At 48.0% G+C, this 12,500-nt stretch overlaps 1 protein-coding gene across 1 annotated transcript in view; it reads right to left on the reverse strand.

The window, feature by feature from the left end:
• Positions 1–4,228, reverse strand: part of LOC125030440 (disco-interacting protein 2 homolog C-like) — a 205,493-nt gene extending 201,265 nt beyond the window's left edge. Inside the window, exon 1 of the mRNA XM_047620477.1 lies at positions 248–4,228. Within this exon, the coding sequence (XP_047476433.1) occupies positions 248–3,356 (3,109 nt within the window). The 5' untranslated portion in view covers positions 3,357–4,228. The remainder of the gene's footprint in view (positions 1–247) is intronic.
• Positions 4,229–12,500: the final 8,272 nt, after the last annotated feature.

Consider the following 12,500-nt stretch of genomic DNA (forward strand, 5'->3'; position numbering starts at 1 on the left):
CAACACTGCTTCCTCAGGCAACCTCTAGTCATGGCCCTCCCATCCCCCTCTCCTCCCCCCCTCCCCCTTCCTTCTTTTCTCTCTTTTTCCTCTCCCTCCTCCCCTCGTCCCCTATACTCCCATCTACTACCACCCCGCCCAACGTCGACTCTTTTCTTATTAATTAGCAAGTGCAAGAGCATACTGAATATTAAGTAAGCACTGCGCCTTGAGCCAGCCCAGGCAGCGAGTACGAGCACACACTCACCTGGGTTTCCTCTGGGGGAGCGCACCCTGGGCGTCCTCTTCCAAGACGGGTAAGCAGGAACCGTGGGCTGCTTCTTTTGGGATTTCTTCCTGCGGACGCGGCGTGTCGCCCTCGGGGCGCCACTGCTGCCACGGCTCGACACCAGGGACTCGACCAGGGACTCCGCGCTGCCCTCCAGCGATCCCTGGCCTGATCTGTTTTTGCTCTTGACCAAGTCTTGTAGCAAGAACTGCGTGATGATGCGTTCGTTCGTGGCTTCGAGAGGCCGATGTTCTTGTTCACTTTCTTGTTTGTTCTTGCCAAGCTTTGCCAGTGCACTGAGAGCTTTCAAAACGAGCTCGGGGTTCTTGGCTAATCTTAAGTTTATTCTTGCAGTACTTGGTTCCGATTTCGGTTTCTTGATGGGTGTCAAGTTAAACTTGGCAATACCTGGCTCGCTGGTAGTATCCTTGACACCTAACTCGTCCTCTTGTTCGTCCTCCTCTAACATGGACCGTACAAACTGTGCAGCCTTTTGACTCCTGCCGTCAATCATATGTGACCCAACAGGCTGGTTGAGGGGCATAAGCAGATGGGCATGGGCAGTGCGGATTTCAGGAACATCAAAACGCCGTAGGAGAGTTTGTGGAATTTTGACAGCACCCGAGGAACGACGGCGCTGAGGCGGAACAAACACCATGGAGTTTGGCTGCTGATTGCTGGGCTGCTGGCTTTTGGCTGACTGGAAAGCTTCCGGACGAAGAGGCCGGCTGCTGGGAACCCTCTCATCCAATTCCTCGATTTCAAACTCTTGCTGACGCTGCAGCTGCTGAGCTGCTTTTTTAGCACGACGAGCCTGCCTTGCAGACCTTCGGGCAGAGGCTGCCCGTGCAAGCCAGCTGGTGCGGCCCACGAGGAGGCCCGGCCCACGTCGTCGTCGACCTCGACTGGAGGCTTCGCTTGTAATGCTGGCGGGGCTGATCAAATCTGGGCCTGGAGGGGCAGAGGACATGGCCAGGGAAAGAGGGCGGCCAGGGTGGACGGCGTGACGAATAATGGACACGGGCGTCCGAGGGCGGTGGGTTGGGATGGGCGGAACAGGTGGGACGGGGCGCTCCTGGGAGCTGGTACGTGAGGAAGTTCGGTCTGACGAAGAAGGTCTAGCACCGACGGGCACCGAAGGCAAACCGCCGACGAAGGGGTTGCCTCCCGTGAGTCGTCCCGGATAAAACTGCGACGAATTGACAACACTGGCAGCCTCGCCGAGCACCTGAAGGGCTTTGGGCGAGTGCGTTGTGGCGGGGGAGGAGAGAGGTCGCGGTCTGAACACAGGGGACTGAAGGCCTGAGGCTGGGATGGACCGGTGTCTTTGAAGGAGCGCCGGGGAGCTCGGCGCCGGAGGTTCGTGGGACAAGTGGCGAGTCAGAGGTGCAGGCTCGTGGTGCAAATACTGGCGGCCTGGAGGCGTGGAGTCGCGGGAATTGCGATGCTCCATAGAACCTGACTCCTGTGACAGCTGCCGACCCATGGCTACTGCCTCGTGGGACATCTGACGTCCCATAGCAGCACTGTCATGGGAAATTTGCCGATTCATGACTACAGCCTCATATGACATTTGTCGGCCAATAACACTTGGCTCCTGATATATTTGTCGGCTCATTGTGCCCGACTCGTGCGACAACTGACGACTCATTGTCACTGACTCGTGAGAAAACTGACGGGCCGTTGCACCTGACTCATTAGAATACTGGCGCGCCATGGGTGACGTTTCGTGGGCGAGGTGCCGAGGTATAGCAGAGGGGCTCCCGTAACCGGGCGGGATCCCCAAACTGCGCGGCCCGCTCGGGTTGAGGTCATTCCTCGGCCGAGGACCCCCTTGGGCGCGAGCCATGCCATAGCCCTGGAGGCTCACCGGGCCGCTCGGATGGATGCTTTGTGTCCCTGAGTGTCGCATCAAGGACGGAGACTCGCACGAATGCACCGAGCGCTGGCGTACGAGGGCGGGAGAACCAGCACACACAATCTGGTTGTGGCACATGTAGTACTGGTGTTGCTTTTCCAGTTCAATTATTTCTTGCTGGCGTCGCAGTTCCTCCTGCTCCCTCTGTGCCTGAAGCTGCAGCTGTTGCTGCTGTTGCTGCTGCTGCTGGTTCTTCCTACTAGGCGAACGAGAGAAAAAACTCCCCGAAAACATGGCCGACCATCGACTCTGAGGCTTCGGGCTTCCTTGGGCTTTCGTTTCCTGGGCGACTTTCGGCGACCCGGGCGGGCAGTGCATGGCACAGCGCCGGGTTTCTCTCTCGTGCCATGACGCCCGTAACTGATGTGTGGGCGTCAGCGGCCCAGCCAGTCGGTGGACATGGGTCTTGCCAGGAGTGGGAGGTGCTGACACCGGCTGATATGCCCGTGTCCTGCTGGGGGTATTGTGCAGGGATCGCGCGGGGGTGGTTGGGGGCTCGCGGGTCTTGGGCGCCACCCGCGGCGACCCCAGCAGGCTCTTGATCCGCAGCGGAGGCACCGGCGACTCTGCGGACACACTGCGACGAAAGCTTGGAGCGTCATTGCCCTGCCTTACCTCCTGCCCTAACGACGGCGGCCCTGACGACCCCAGCTGCCGCCCGATGTCCACGCCTAAGGTCTTGCGGCGGTCCAAGCTGAGTCTCTTGGTGGAGTCGATGCTGACCTTCTTCTTGGAGTCGAGGGAGTGCCGGACCCCGGAGTCGAGCGACGAGAGCTTGTTGGTGGACAGAGTTGACGGCAGCGACTCGTCGGTGCGCTTCAGAGAGTCCTCGTCACTCACCGCCACTCTCCACTCGTCGTACGTGATGACACGACGGGGGAGTCCCGTGGAGGACGTTCCATAGCCCCCGGCTTCCCCTCCGTCAGTCGAGTAACCGTCATCTCGGCGCTCGTCACTCGAGACGGACGACTTGCGCTGCACGGCCGAAGTCTTGACGACAAGGCCGTTGGGCAGCGTGATCTTTTCATGGCGACGTGTGGAGCGGCGCAGGGAAGCTCGCTTGAAGGAGTTGGATCGACGGAAGTGCTGCGAATCCGCCTGCTGCTGCCCCTGCTTGTCCCGGCCTCCACGGACCAGGCGCCGCAATCCTTCCAAGCTGAGAGGTTTCATGGCCGATCACCAGCCACGCCTCCCTGGCATAACACGACCATCACAACCACGAGCTCAATCTGCACTTCACTTTGCCTCAAACCTGATATATTTCCTGAGTTATGCCACTTCTCATATCTAGTGCCTTTTCTATGTCATACAAACTAAAACAGATCTTTCCCGAAGCTGCAGCTTTTCTGTGTGGCTAATCTAATCGCCATACAAAAGCCAAGAAAATTTGTAGCGATAAGTAAGGCTTATTAAAATCTTTGCAAAAATCTCTCCACAAGCGATAGCGGGATTCATAGAACATTCTCCGAAAGACGGAAGAACAGAGAGTCAGATGCAATTTTGCCCCTGCTGTGACCGGCGCTCTTATCTGATGTACACAACATACTGCAACATGCACTGTCGGCAAGCGTGCCCACTACAGCACCAAATTAGCGATCACTCACAGAAAATTCCCTTTTAATATATGAAACGATGGCTAAAACTCTCTAATTTCTCACTACTTCTATTCCACTTCTAGGGAAATACTGCACACTAAAGCACAGCCGCCGAGTGTGTCAGGTACAAGGTGATATGTTGATGAGGTGATGCTCACTTCACACGGCGCCCAACACTTGCAGCACCAGACCGCTAAAAGAACACTGGCCAGGGAACAAGCACAATCCACTACAATATCCACACGTCCGTCAAGACCATCACGCCAACGCACACGAAGGGGGGCAAGCACTTAAAAGCGGGGAGAGGGAGGAGCGAGTAAATCCACGGATATGGCAGAGTACAAGAGACCCGAGTGGTGGGCGGGTAGACGTGTAACTGCGAGGAGACAGCCAGACACAGCAGGAGAGAGCGTGGCCCCCACCTGCCTCCACCACGGTCCACACCACACTGACGAACCGCGCCACTGACAACCCCGGCCACCACCAACAACGGAGCGCCCTCATACTCGCCCCTACGAACTTTAACGACACCCCCCACCCACCCCCTCCTCTATACAGCACATTAGAATTAAAACATTAATACGTAGAGCTCTTTTTAATTATGTAATATACATAATCCCTGCTAAATTTAGAGTTTCAAAAATAAAATTCCTTTATGCATCCCACATCAGTGAAAATACGATAAGACAAAAACATTTCAGAATACTACAGCGCAACAGCAGAGAGCATGCGTATGCTTTTGATTGCGGTTCTGTGAATAATTCCGGAACGATGCTAATGTGCTAGTCTTTACATCAGTTTTACTCTTTTCCTTTATTGTCTCTACTTCATCGTCTGACTGATAATTCCGTTTCCTCATTTCTAATTCTCATTCATCTGTCGATTCATTTTCGCTTTAAAGAATTTTTGCGTTTCCTTCTCTTGATTCCTTCCACTCTGTCAATACTTTTCTTAATTTAATTTACCTTAATTCCACCCTCAGTATTTACCTCTTTTTCTCCCTTGTCATACATATTTTAGCATAATAAACACGTACAATTTAATTAAATTACGGTTTTATGTTAATACAGCCATGATTAAAATACTTTCCACGCCAGTTAAGTAATGATAACAAACATTGACCTTCTTTTTCTTTTCCTTTTCACGACTCTACGTGAAGGGTAGTCAGCATTTCGAGCAACTTGAAATACCTTCCGAGTCTTTTTTAAAACGAGAACCAGAACTACAAAATGCAAGAGAGGAAAAGAGAAAATGCGAGAGATAAAAAAGAGAAATTCTGTTGCACGAACGCCACATTTCCATATTAATGACACCAGTCAGATTCATTGTTAAAGAGGAAAGGGCGTGTAAAAACATCGCCGGAAAGCTGCGATCTCTTGCAACCTTTGGCAGCCGCGCCGAAGGATGCTGGAAGGTCGCTCCCGGCGCTGGCCCGTCTCGGCTCTCACTACCTACGCCTCACTCTCACTCTCTTGCACGCCCGGCTCGCTCACTTTCTCACACACGCTCATTCAAGAGCTTCCACGGCGTGCCTTCAAAGCTGGTGCCGGGGCGACCGAGCAACTTCAATGAGAGAAATTCTTAAAAAGCCAATCAGATAGCTTTCACGAATTATCAAATGCAATCCTAGCCTCTCCGTGAGAACTTTCTGCCGAAGCCCTCATTGCCGGGAAAAAGGAAGGCAGACTGGGACCTGTCTGCCTTATCCTCTCCAGAACATTCTCACGTAGCATACCCACTGCCATTTATCCTGTCGAGCTGGCCTCAGGGCAACCAGCTGACGTCACGGACTCCAAATTAGTTCACAAAACAATTACAACCTCGGAGGCGGGTCGGGTTAAACTGCGCTTTGTCCACTCTTTGATAACACAGCCACAATGAAACGCAGATTTCGGTCACGGAATCTCGAGCCCAGATATGACCTTTCGTATGCACGTCGCGACAAAAGCATCGCTCCCTCCCTAGAAGAAAGCCCGAAAGTATGCCTACTGATGAGGGAAAGTGGCAGTGCGATTTTAAGGAAGGAAGGAAGACGGGGCATTAAAGAGTGTCGGATCCACTTTCTCCCCGTGGCCGCCATCTAAGGCAGGGGTTCGAGACTGGTTCTGAGCACGACAAGGTACGCTCGGACCCCGCCGACCCGCCTACCCGACGCCGCCGCTCCCGCAGTACGGATGCCCGGCGCTGCTGCATTCATAACAGCTGCCCATGCAAAGTTCGGCCGCCGGCGTCAGTTCAGTGCAAAAGGATACAGCTTGCGCCATGTTCACTCTCTTCACTCCTCTCATGGTTTCGTCATACATTGACGCTAACAGAAACATAACAAAAACAAGCACAAACATATACGCAAAAGCGCGCAAACACACGGACGCACACGCACATACATATAGACGTAAATATATATATACACACAAATATATATTATATATATAAATATATATATACATATACACACACACAAATATATATATATATACATATATAAACTTAAATATATAGATACATAAATATATACATAGTTAGATATAAATAAATAAATAAATAAATACATAGTTAGATATAAATAAATAAATAAATACATATATATAGATAAAGTTATGTATGTATACATATGCATTCATGCGTCCATGCGCAAGCGCGTGTTGTACACAAGACTCACACTCAGATAATGGAAATCGCCTTCGTCAGGTCACGAGGTCACGTCTGCACGCCGCTAAGAAGTCTAGGCATCCTCTGAGGCATCTCGGAGGATGATGCTCCAGAGATGCCAGCCATGTATAAAACTGGTAAACACCTACTTTCCTTCGCTTGGGGTTATTAGCTGTTACCACGTACCTGGAAAAAAGAGATCACATATCAGCATGTACAATTATCAATAATAAAAAATAGATTTCAACTGTATGTATAAATTGGTAGCGACATAGTATCTAGGTAGATAGGTAGAGACAGACATAGAGATTGATATGTAAGAGTAATTTTATATATATATATATGTGTGTGTGTGTGTGTGTGTGTGTGTGTGTGTGTGTGTGTGTGTGTGTGTGTGTGTGTGTGTGTGTGTGTGTGTGTGTATATATACACACACACACACACACATACACACATACATACATACATATGTGTGTGTGTGTGTGTGTGTGTGTGTGTGTGTGTGTGTGTGTGTGTGTGTGTGTGTGTGTGTGTGTGTGTGTGTGTGTGTGTGTATGTATATATGTGTATATATATATATATATATATATATATATGTATGTATGTATGTATGTATGTATGTATGTATGTATGTATGCGCGTGTGTGTGTGTGTGTGCTGTTATATTATATTACATAGACATACAGATTGATAGATAAACAAACAGACAGATACATGCAAACACACACAGACAGATAAGCAGATAAGCAGATATACAGATACAGACAGACAGAGATGTAAACCAAAATAAGTCAGTACCTCGGGTATTTTCTCACAAAAAGTATAAAAAAAAATCATATCTAACGAAAAGCATTGATCGTGCTCTCTCTTTTCTCCCCCTTCTCCCCCTTCTCCCCTCCCTCGCTCCCTGCTCCCTTCTCCCCTCCCTCGCTCCTCTCCCTCTAAACAATTCCCCTCCCCCCCTGCCCTGCCCCTGCCTCCCTTTCCTCTCTGCCCACTCTCCCTCTCTCCTTGCCTTTTCCATTTATATCCCGAGCAAACCTCCCAGCCAAGGTTCTCTAGACTTTGCTCCCGGTAGCTACAAAAAAAAAGAAACTTCACGGTAGATATTCACTACATGTTTCCAGGAATATAAATGTCCCGCTCCTCCTCCTCGTGCCTTCTGTCTCGACTTCCAGCCACAGCACGACAATGGTAAAGTACGAAAATAAAACAGATACAAGAGTCACTTTTCGATCTTGGAAAAAAACAAACACAATGAAACATGCTATGATGTGGATATAGATCTTCACGTTTTGTACAACATTTCCTGTGAAAAGAATGTCAACGTTGACATCCTGAAGGAGAGTGTAAGGTTATCTGTGTGGGAGGAACCCTAATGAAGCCACTCGTGAACCGTCAGACTTCTTTCTTAGGGCTAAGGGAAACAAGGGGTGAGGGGACAAAGCTGGAGACTCACGACCTCATAAGTAAAGCTATCCCCTGAAATACAGGCCTACGGCGAGCGTGACCAGTTGGAAAACGACACATGAAATCATAAAACAAAGCTTTAAATAAGCAAAACGATAGAATGTACAAAAAACATCAAACTAAAACTGAAGTCAAAGCTTTAAATTACAAATGCCAAAAGGGGTGAGAACAAAAATCAACTGTGCCAGAACATAAAAGCTTACTAATAAGAGCGCCGGAAGGGCCTGCAAACAATTGTAAAAAAGAACTAATAGCTAGGCTAAGACAACAAAATAGCAGATAAATAAAAGAGCTAGAGCTAAAAAGTAAAATGAGGAGAGAGACAAAAAAATAAGAAAAAAAGGTAAAGTAAAGTAAAGGACGCGTAAAAGGGTAAAACAATAATTAAATAAACGAGTAAAATAACAATATGAACCTAAATGAAATCCAGAAAAGGTAAAAGGTAAAAGTCAAAGAAGCACACATAATTCAATGCAAAACGTCATGTAAAAAACGGCACGTCCAGTAGAGATCCAACTGGGCAAGTAAAGAGGGCTTGGCAACTCCGTTTCAGCATCCACGGTGTAAATCCTGAAAGCAATTCAAAGGGCTGGGGCCAAACACCGTCAAAATATCCACTTCTGTCATTTAACAAAAGCATAACCTCACAGAAAGGGAAGCGTGGCGTTTACAATGAATTAAACAACAAATAGGAAATGCCAAAATAAAAGAAATATGTATAAGATCAAACCATAATTAAATAATAAAACGTCAACTGAAATCATTAACAAAATCCTAATAACCATAAAAATGTATTGTATGTAAAGAGTTTGCTGCGATTCAAAATTGTAAAAGTACTAATATACTAAAATCGTAAACATTATTAATATGATTTTTATTGGATTTTCTGTATTTTTTGTACAGAAAGTCCAATGAAAATAATATTGATCTTCAAATACAAGAGATAAAAAAACAAATGAATGTGACAATACACAAGAATAATAATAACAAAAAACAGTAAATTTATTTAAATCATGTACAAAAAGGTGAGGATAAACGTGAACCACATGGAAAATGTGCTAGCGTGATAAGAAAAGGAGAGAAACGAAAAGAAGAAAAAAATAGAGAACTTAGTCTGGCAGCCCGCTCGCGCTCGACTCGCCCTGTGGATTGCAGGGTGCGGGGCAGGATAGGGGCAGGATGGAGGCAACGTAGGACAGGCTTAAAGGTAGAAGGTAGAACAAGCACGGGAGAGAAGTGGAGGGGGGGGGGGGTGGCTCTGGTCGGGAGGGTGGGGGGGGGACCTCGCAAGAGTTGGTGGCTTAACTCCCGGTCCTGTGGGGATTGAATTATGCATGTATAGCTGTTCTTTCCATTTGGATATCATGAATATTTAAATGGGATATAAATAATACTGATACTAGGATAATAATGATTAAGATACACATGATAACAAAATAATCGGCATTATCACTGCCTTCAATACCACAACCACCAATACTACTACTAGTAGCAGCAGCAGCAGCATTAGCAGTTGTTGTAACTGTAGTTGTAGTTGTATTACTACTAGATTATTTATATATTTTATCATAATCATTACAACTATCATTATTACTATCATATTTATCAATATATTATCAATATAAGTATTATTATCATCATCATCATCATCATCATCATCATCATCATCATCATCATTATTATTATTATTATTATTATTATTATTATTATTATCATCATCATCATCATCATCCTCATCATCATCATCACCATCATTATTGTTGCTATTATCATCATAATAATAAAAACTGTTATCATCACCATCATCATTTTTATCACCGCTGCTATAATCCACCTTATGATTGTTTCTATTTTCATCATCATCATTACTGTTTCTATCAATATTATCACGTAATTACAAACATAATTACTATCAGCATCCAAACCATGCCTCCCCATCACCATCGGTATTACTAAATCAGTCTTCCTCCGCATAAACCGAGACCCCTCCACGCACACGCCCCCTGCTACGTACTGTACTTATATGTTGGAAGAAATTTGCCTTGAGATGCTTCGCCCAGCCACTTTAATATGTCCCAATGACACATTGAAATAATAATAATAATCATTCTCGTGATTATATAATAAAAACAATCGTTTTAATTATTATAACAAGAGTAACACTAATTGTGACTAATGATTATTGTTGATAATGACTGATGATAATGTTTCTCCTCACCAATCATATCTATTGCCATAACCACAAATTACGGAGTTAAAAATCAAGAAACTTTACAATCTGCATTTACTGTAGTCTCTATTCAATGTACATAATATCTACCTTTTCCTCGGGGCATGGGAAGCCAATAATGAATACAGCACTATGTTAATAATTTCAGTAATATAAACTATTACATATTCATAGTATTATTAACAGTAAAAAATGGTGAACATCCTACAGCAGTGTTGCCGATGAAGACAGTCATCGTATCACCACCGTCATAGTCAATGACTTCATCACCCGATACTGAGGTCATTGACTAAACCAAAACATAATCGATTTAAAGGGTACCCTATTCCTTGGCAACTCGAGGCAACTCCCAACAATTAAATACTCAATTTACATAGGCCAGGTAGACTACGAAGAACTTCCACGCGCCGGTAACTAACTTTGTAATGGCTTTCTGTGTGAAGGCTTTACACTCTGGGGTTGATATAAGGGATTTCTAGGATAAAATAAACGGCAGGCGTTATATCACGCTTATCACACAAGTTTGCAGACAAAATATGATCAATCATTAACATCGCCAAATACTTATTCCTAGAGCTAGACAATCCCACCCAAAAGAGAGAGAGAGCGAAAGTGTGGTGTGTGTGTGTGTCAGAGAGAGAGAGAGAGAAAGAGAGAGAGAGAGAGAGAGAGAGAGAGAGAGAGAGAGAGAGAGAGAGAGAGAGAGAGAGAGAGAGAGAAAAAAGAAAGAAAAGAAAAAGAAAGAAAGAGAGGGAAAGAAAGGAAAAAAGGGAGAGAAAAGAGGAAGGTGGGAGAAAAGAAAGAAAAAGGGAAAAGAGAGAAAGAAAGAGAGAGAGAGAGAAAAAGAGAAGAGAGAGAGAGAGAGGAGAGAGAGAGAGAGGAGAGAGAGGGTGGGGAGAGAGAGAGAGAGAGGAGAGAGAGAGTAGAGAGAGGAGAAGAGAAGGAGAGAGAGAGAGCCCCCCTTGCAGCCTCCACATTCAAGGGAGTGCAGAGGCCATGGGGGAAATAGCGCACGGATCGCCCTGATTTCCGGAGAAAACGCGAGGATCTTTTCGTTCGACTGAAACAAAAATAGTGGTTTCAAATTCGCCCACCATTAACACATTATTACGGAGGCATGGCAATCCAGTAGCCATAGCGGGGTAATCACCTATGACAGGTGTAGCGTAGGGGGGGAGGGGGAGGGCAGTGGGAAAGGGGAGGGGAGCGATTACGTGCCTGTGTACACCTGGCCCGCCTCCACTGGTCAAACACCCATATCCTCACTGCCCGCTGCTTTCAAGGCCTCTCGGGTAGCTTGAGCAAACAGTCGGTCGGCGCCTTGTGTATACCTAACTAGACGTATGTTCTTCTCATGCTGATCAAAGTACAGCTTTGGTCTATGGAAAAATTTGAAAAGAAAGCCTGAGAGAAGAAAAGGAAGACAATAAGAAGAAACGAGAAGGGGGGAAGAGGAGGAGGAGGAGGATGAGGAGGAGGAGGAGGAGGAGGAAGAGGAGGAGGAGGAGGAGGAGGAGGTAGGAGGAGGAGGAGGAGGTGGTAGGAGGAGGAGGAGGAGGAGGAGGTAGGAGGAGGAGGCGGAGGAGGAGGAGGAGGAGGAGGAGGGGAGGAGGAGGAGGAGGATGGAGGAGGGGAGGAGGAGGAGGGGAGGAGGAGGAGGGGAGGAGGAGGAGGAGTAGGAGGAGGAGGAGGAGGAGGAGGAAGGAGGAGGAGGAAGAGGAGGAGGGAGGAGGAAGGAGGGGAGGAGGAGGAAGAGGAGGAGGAGGAGGCGGAGGAGGGGAGGAGGAGGCGGAGGAGGAGGAGGAGGGAGGAGGAGGAGGAGGGAGGAGGGAGGAGGGAGGAGGGGAGGAGGAGGAGGAGGGGAGAGGAGGAGGAGGGGCGGAGGAGGAGGGGAGGAGGAGGAGGGGAGGAGGAGGAGAGGGGAGGAGGAGGAGGGAGGAGGGGAGGAGGAGGAGGAAGAGGAGGAAGAGGAGGAGGAGGAGGAGGAGGAAGAGAGGAGGAGGAGGAGAAGAAGGAGAAAGAAAATGAGAAGGAGAAGGAGAAGGAGGAGGAGGAAGAGGAGGAGGAGGGGAGGCGGAGGAGGAGGAAGAGGAGGAGGAGGAGGAGGAAGAGGAGGGAGGAGGAGGAGGAGGGGAGGAGGAGGAGGAGGAGGAAGAGGAGGAGGAGAGGAGAGGAGGAGGAGGGAGGAGGAGGAGGGAGGAGGAGGGGAGGAGGAGGAGGGGAGGAGGAGGGGGGAGGAGGAGGAGGAAGAGGAGGAGGAGGAAGGAGGAGGAGGAGGAAGAGGAGGAGGAGGAGGAGGAGGAGGAAGGAGGAGGAGGAGATGGAGGAGGAGGAGAGGGGAGGAGGGAGGAGGAGGATGGAGGAGGAGGA

Source organism: Penaeus chinensis, chromosome 11, assembly GCF_019202785.1.
Source record: "Penaeus chinensis breed Huanghai No. 1 chromosome 11, ASM1920278v2, whole genome shotgun sequence".
NCBI classification, from domain to species: domain Eukaryota; kingdom Metazoa; phylum Arthropoda; class Malacostraca; order Decapoda; family Penaeidae; genus Penaeus; species Penaeus chinensis.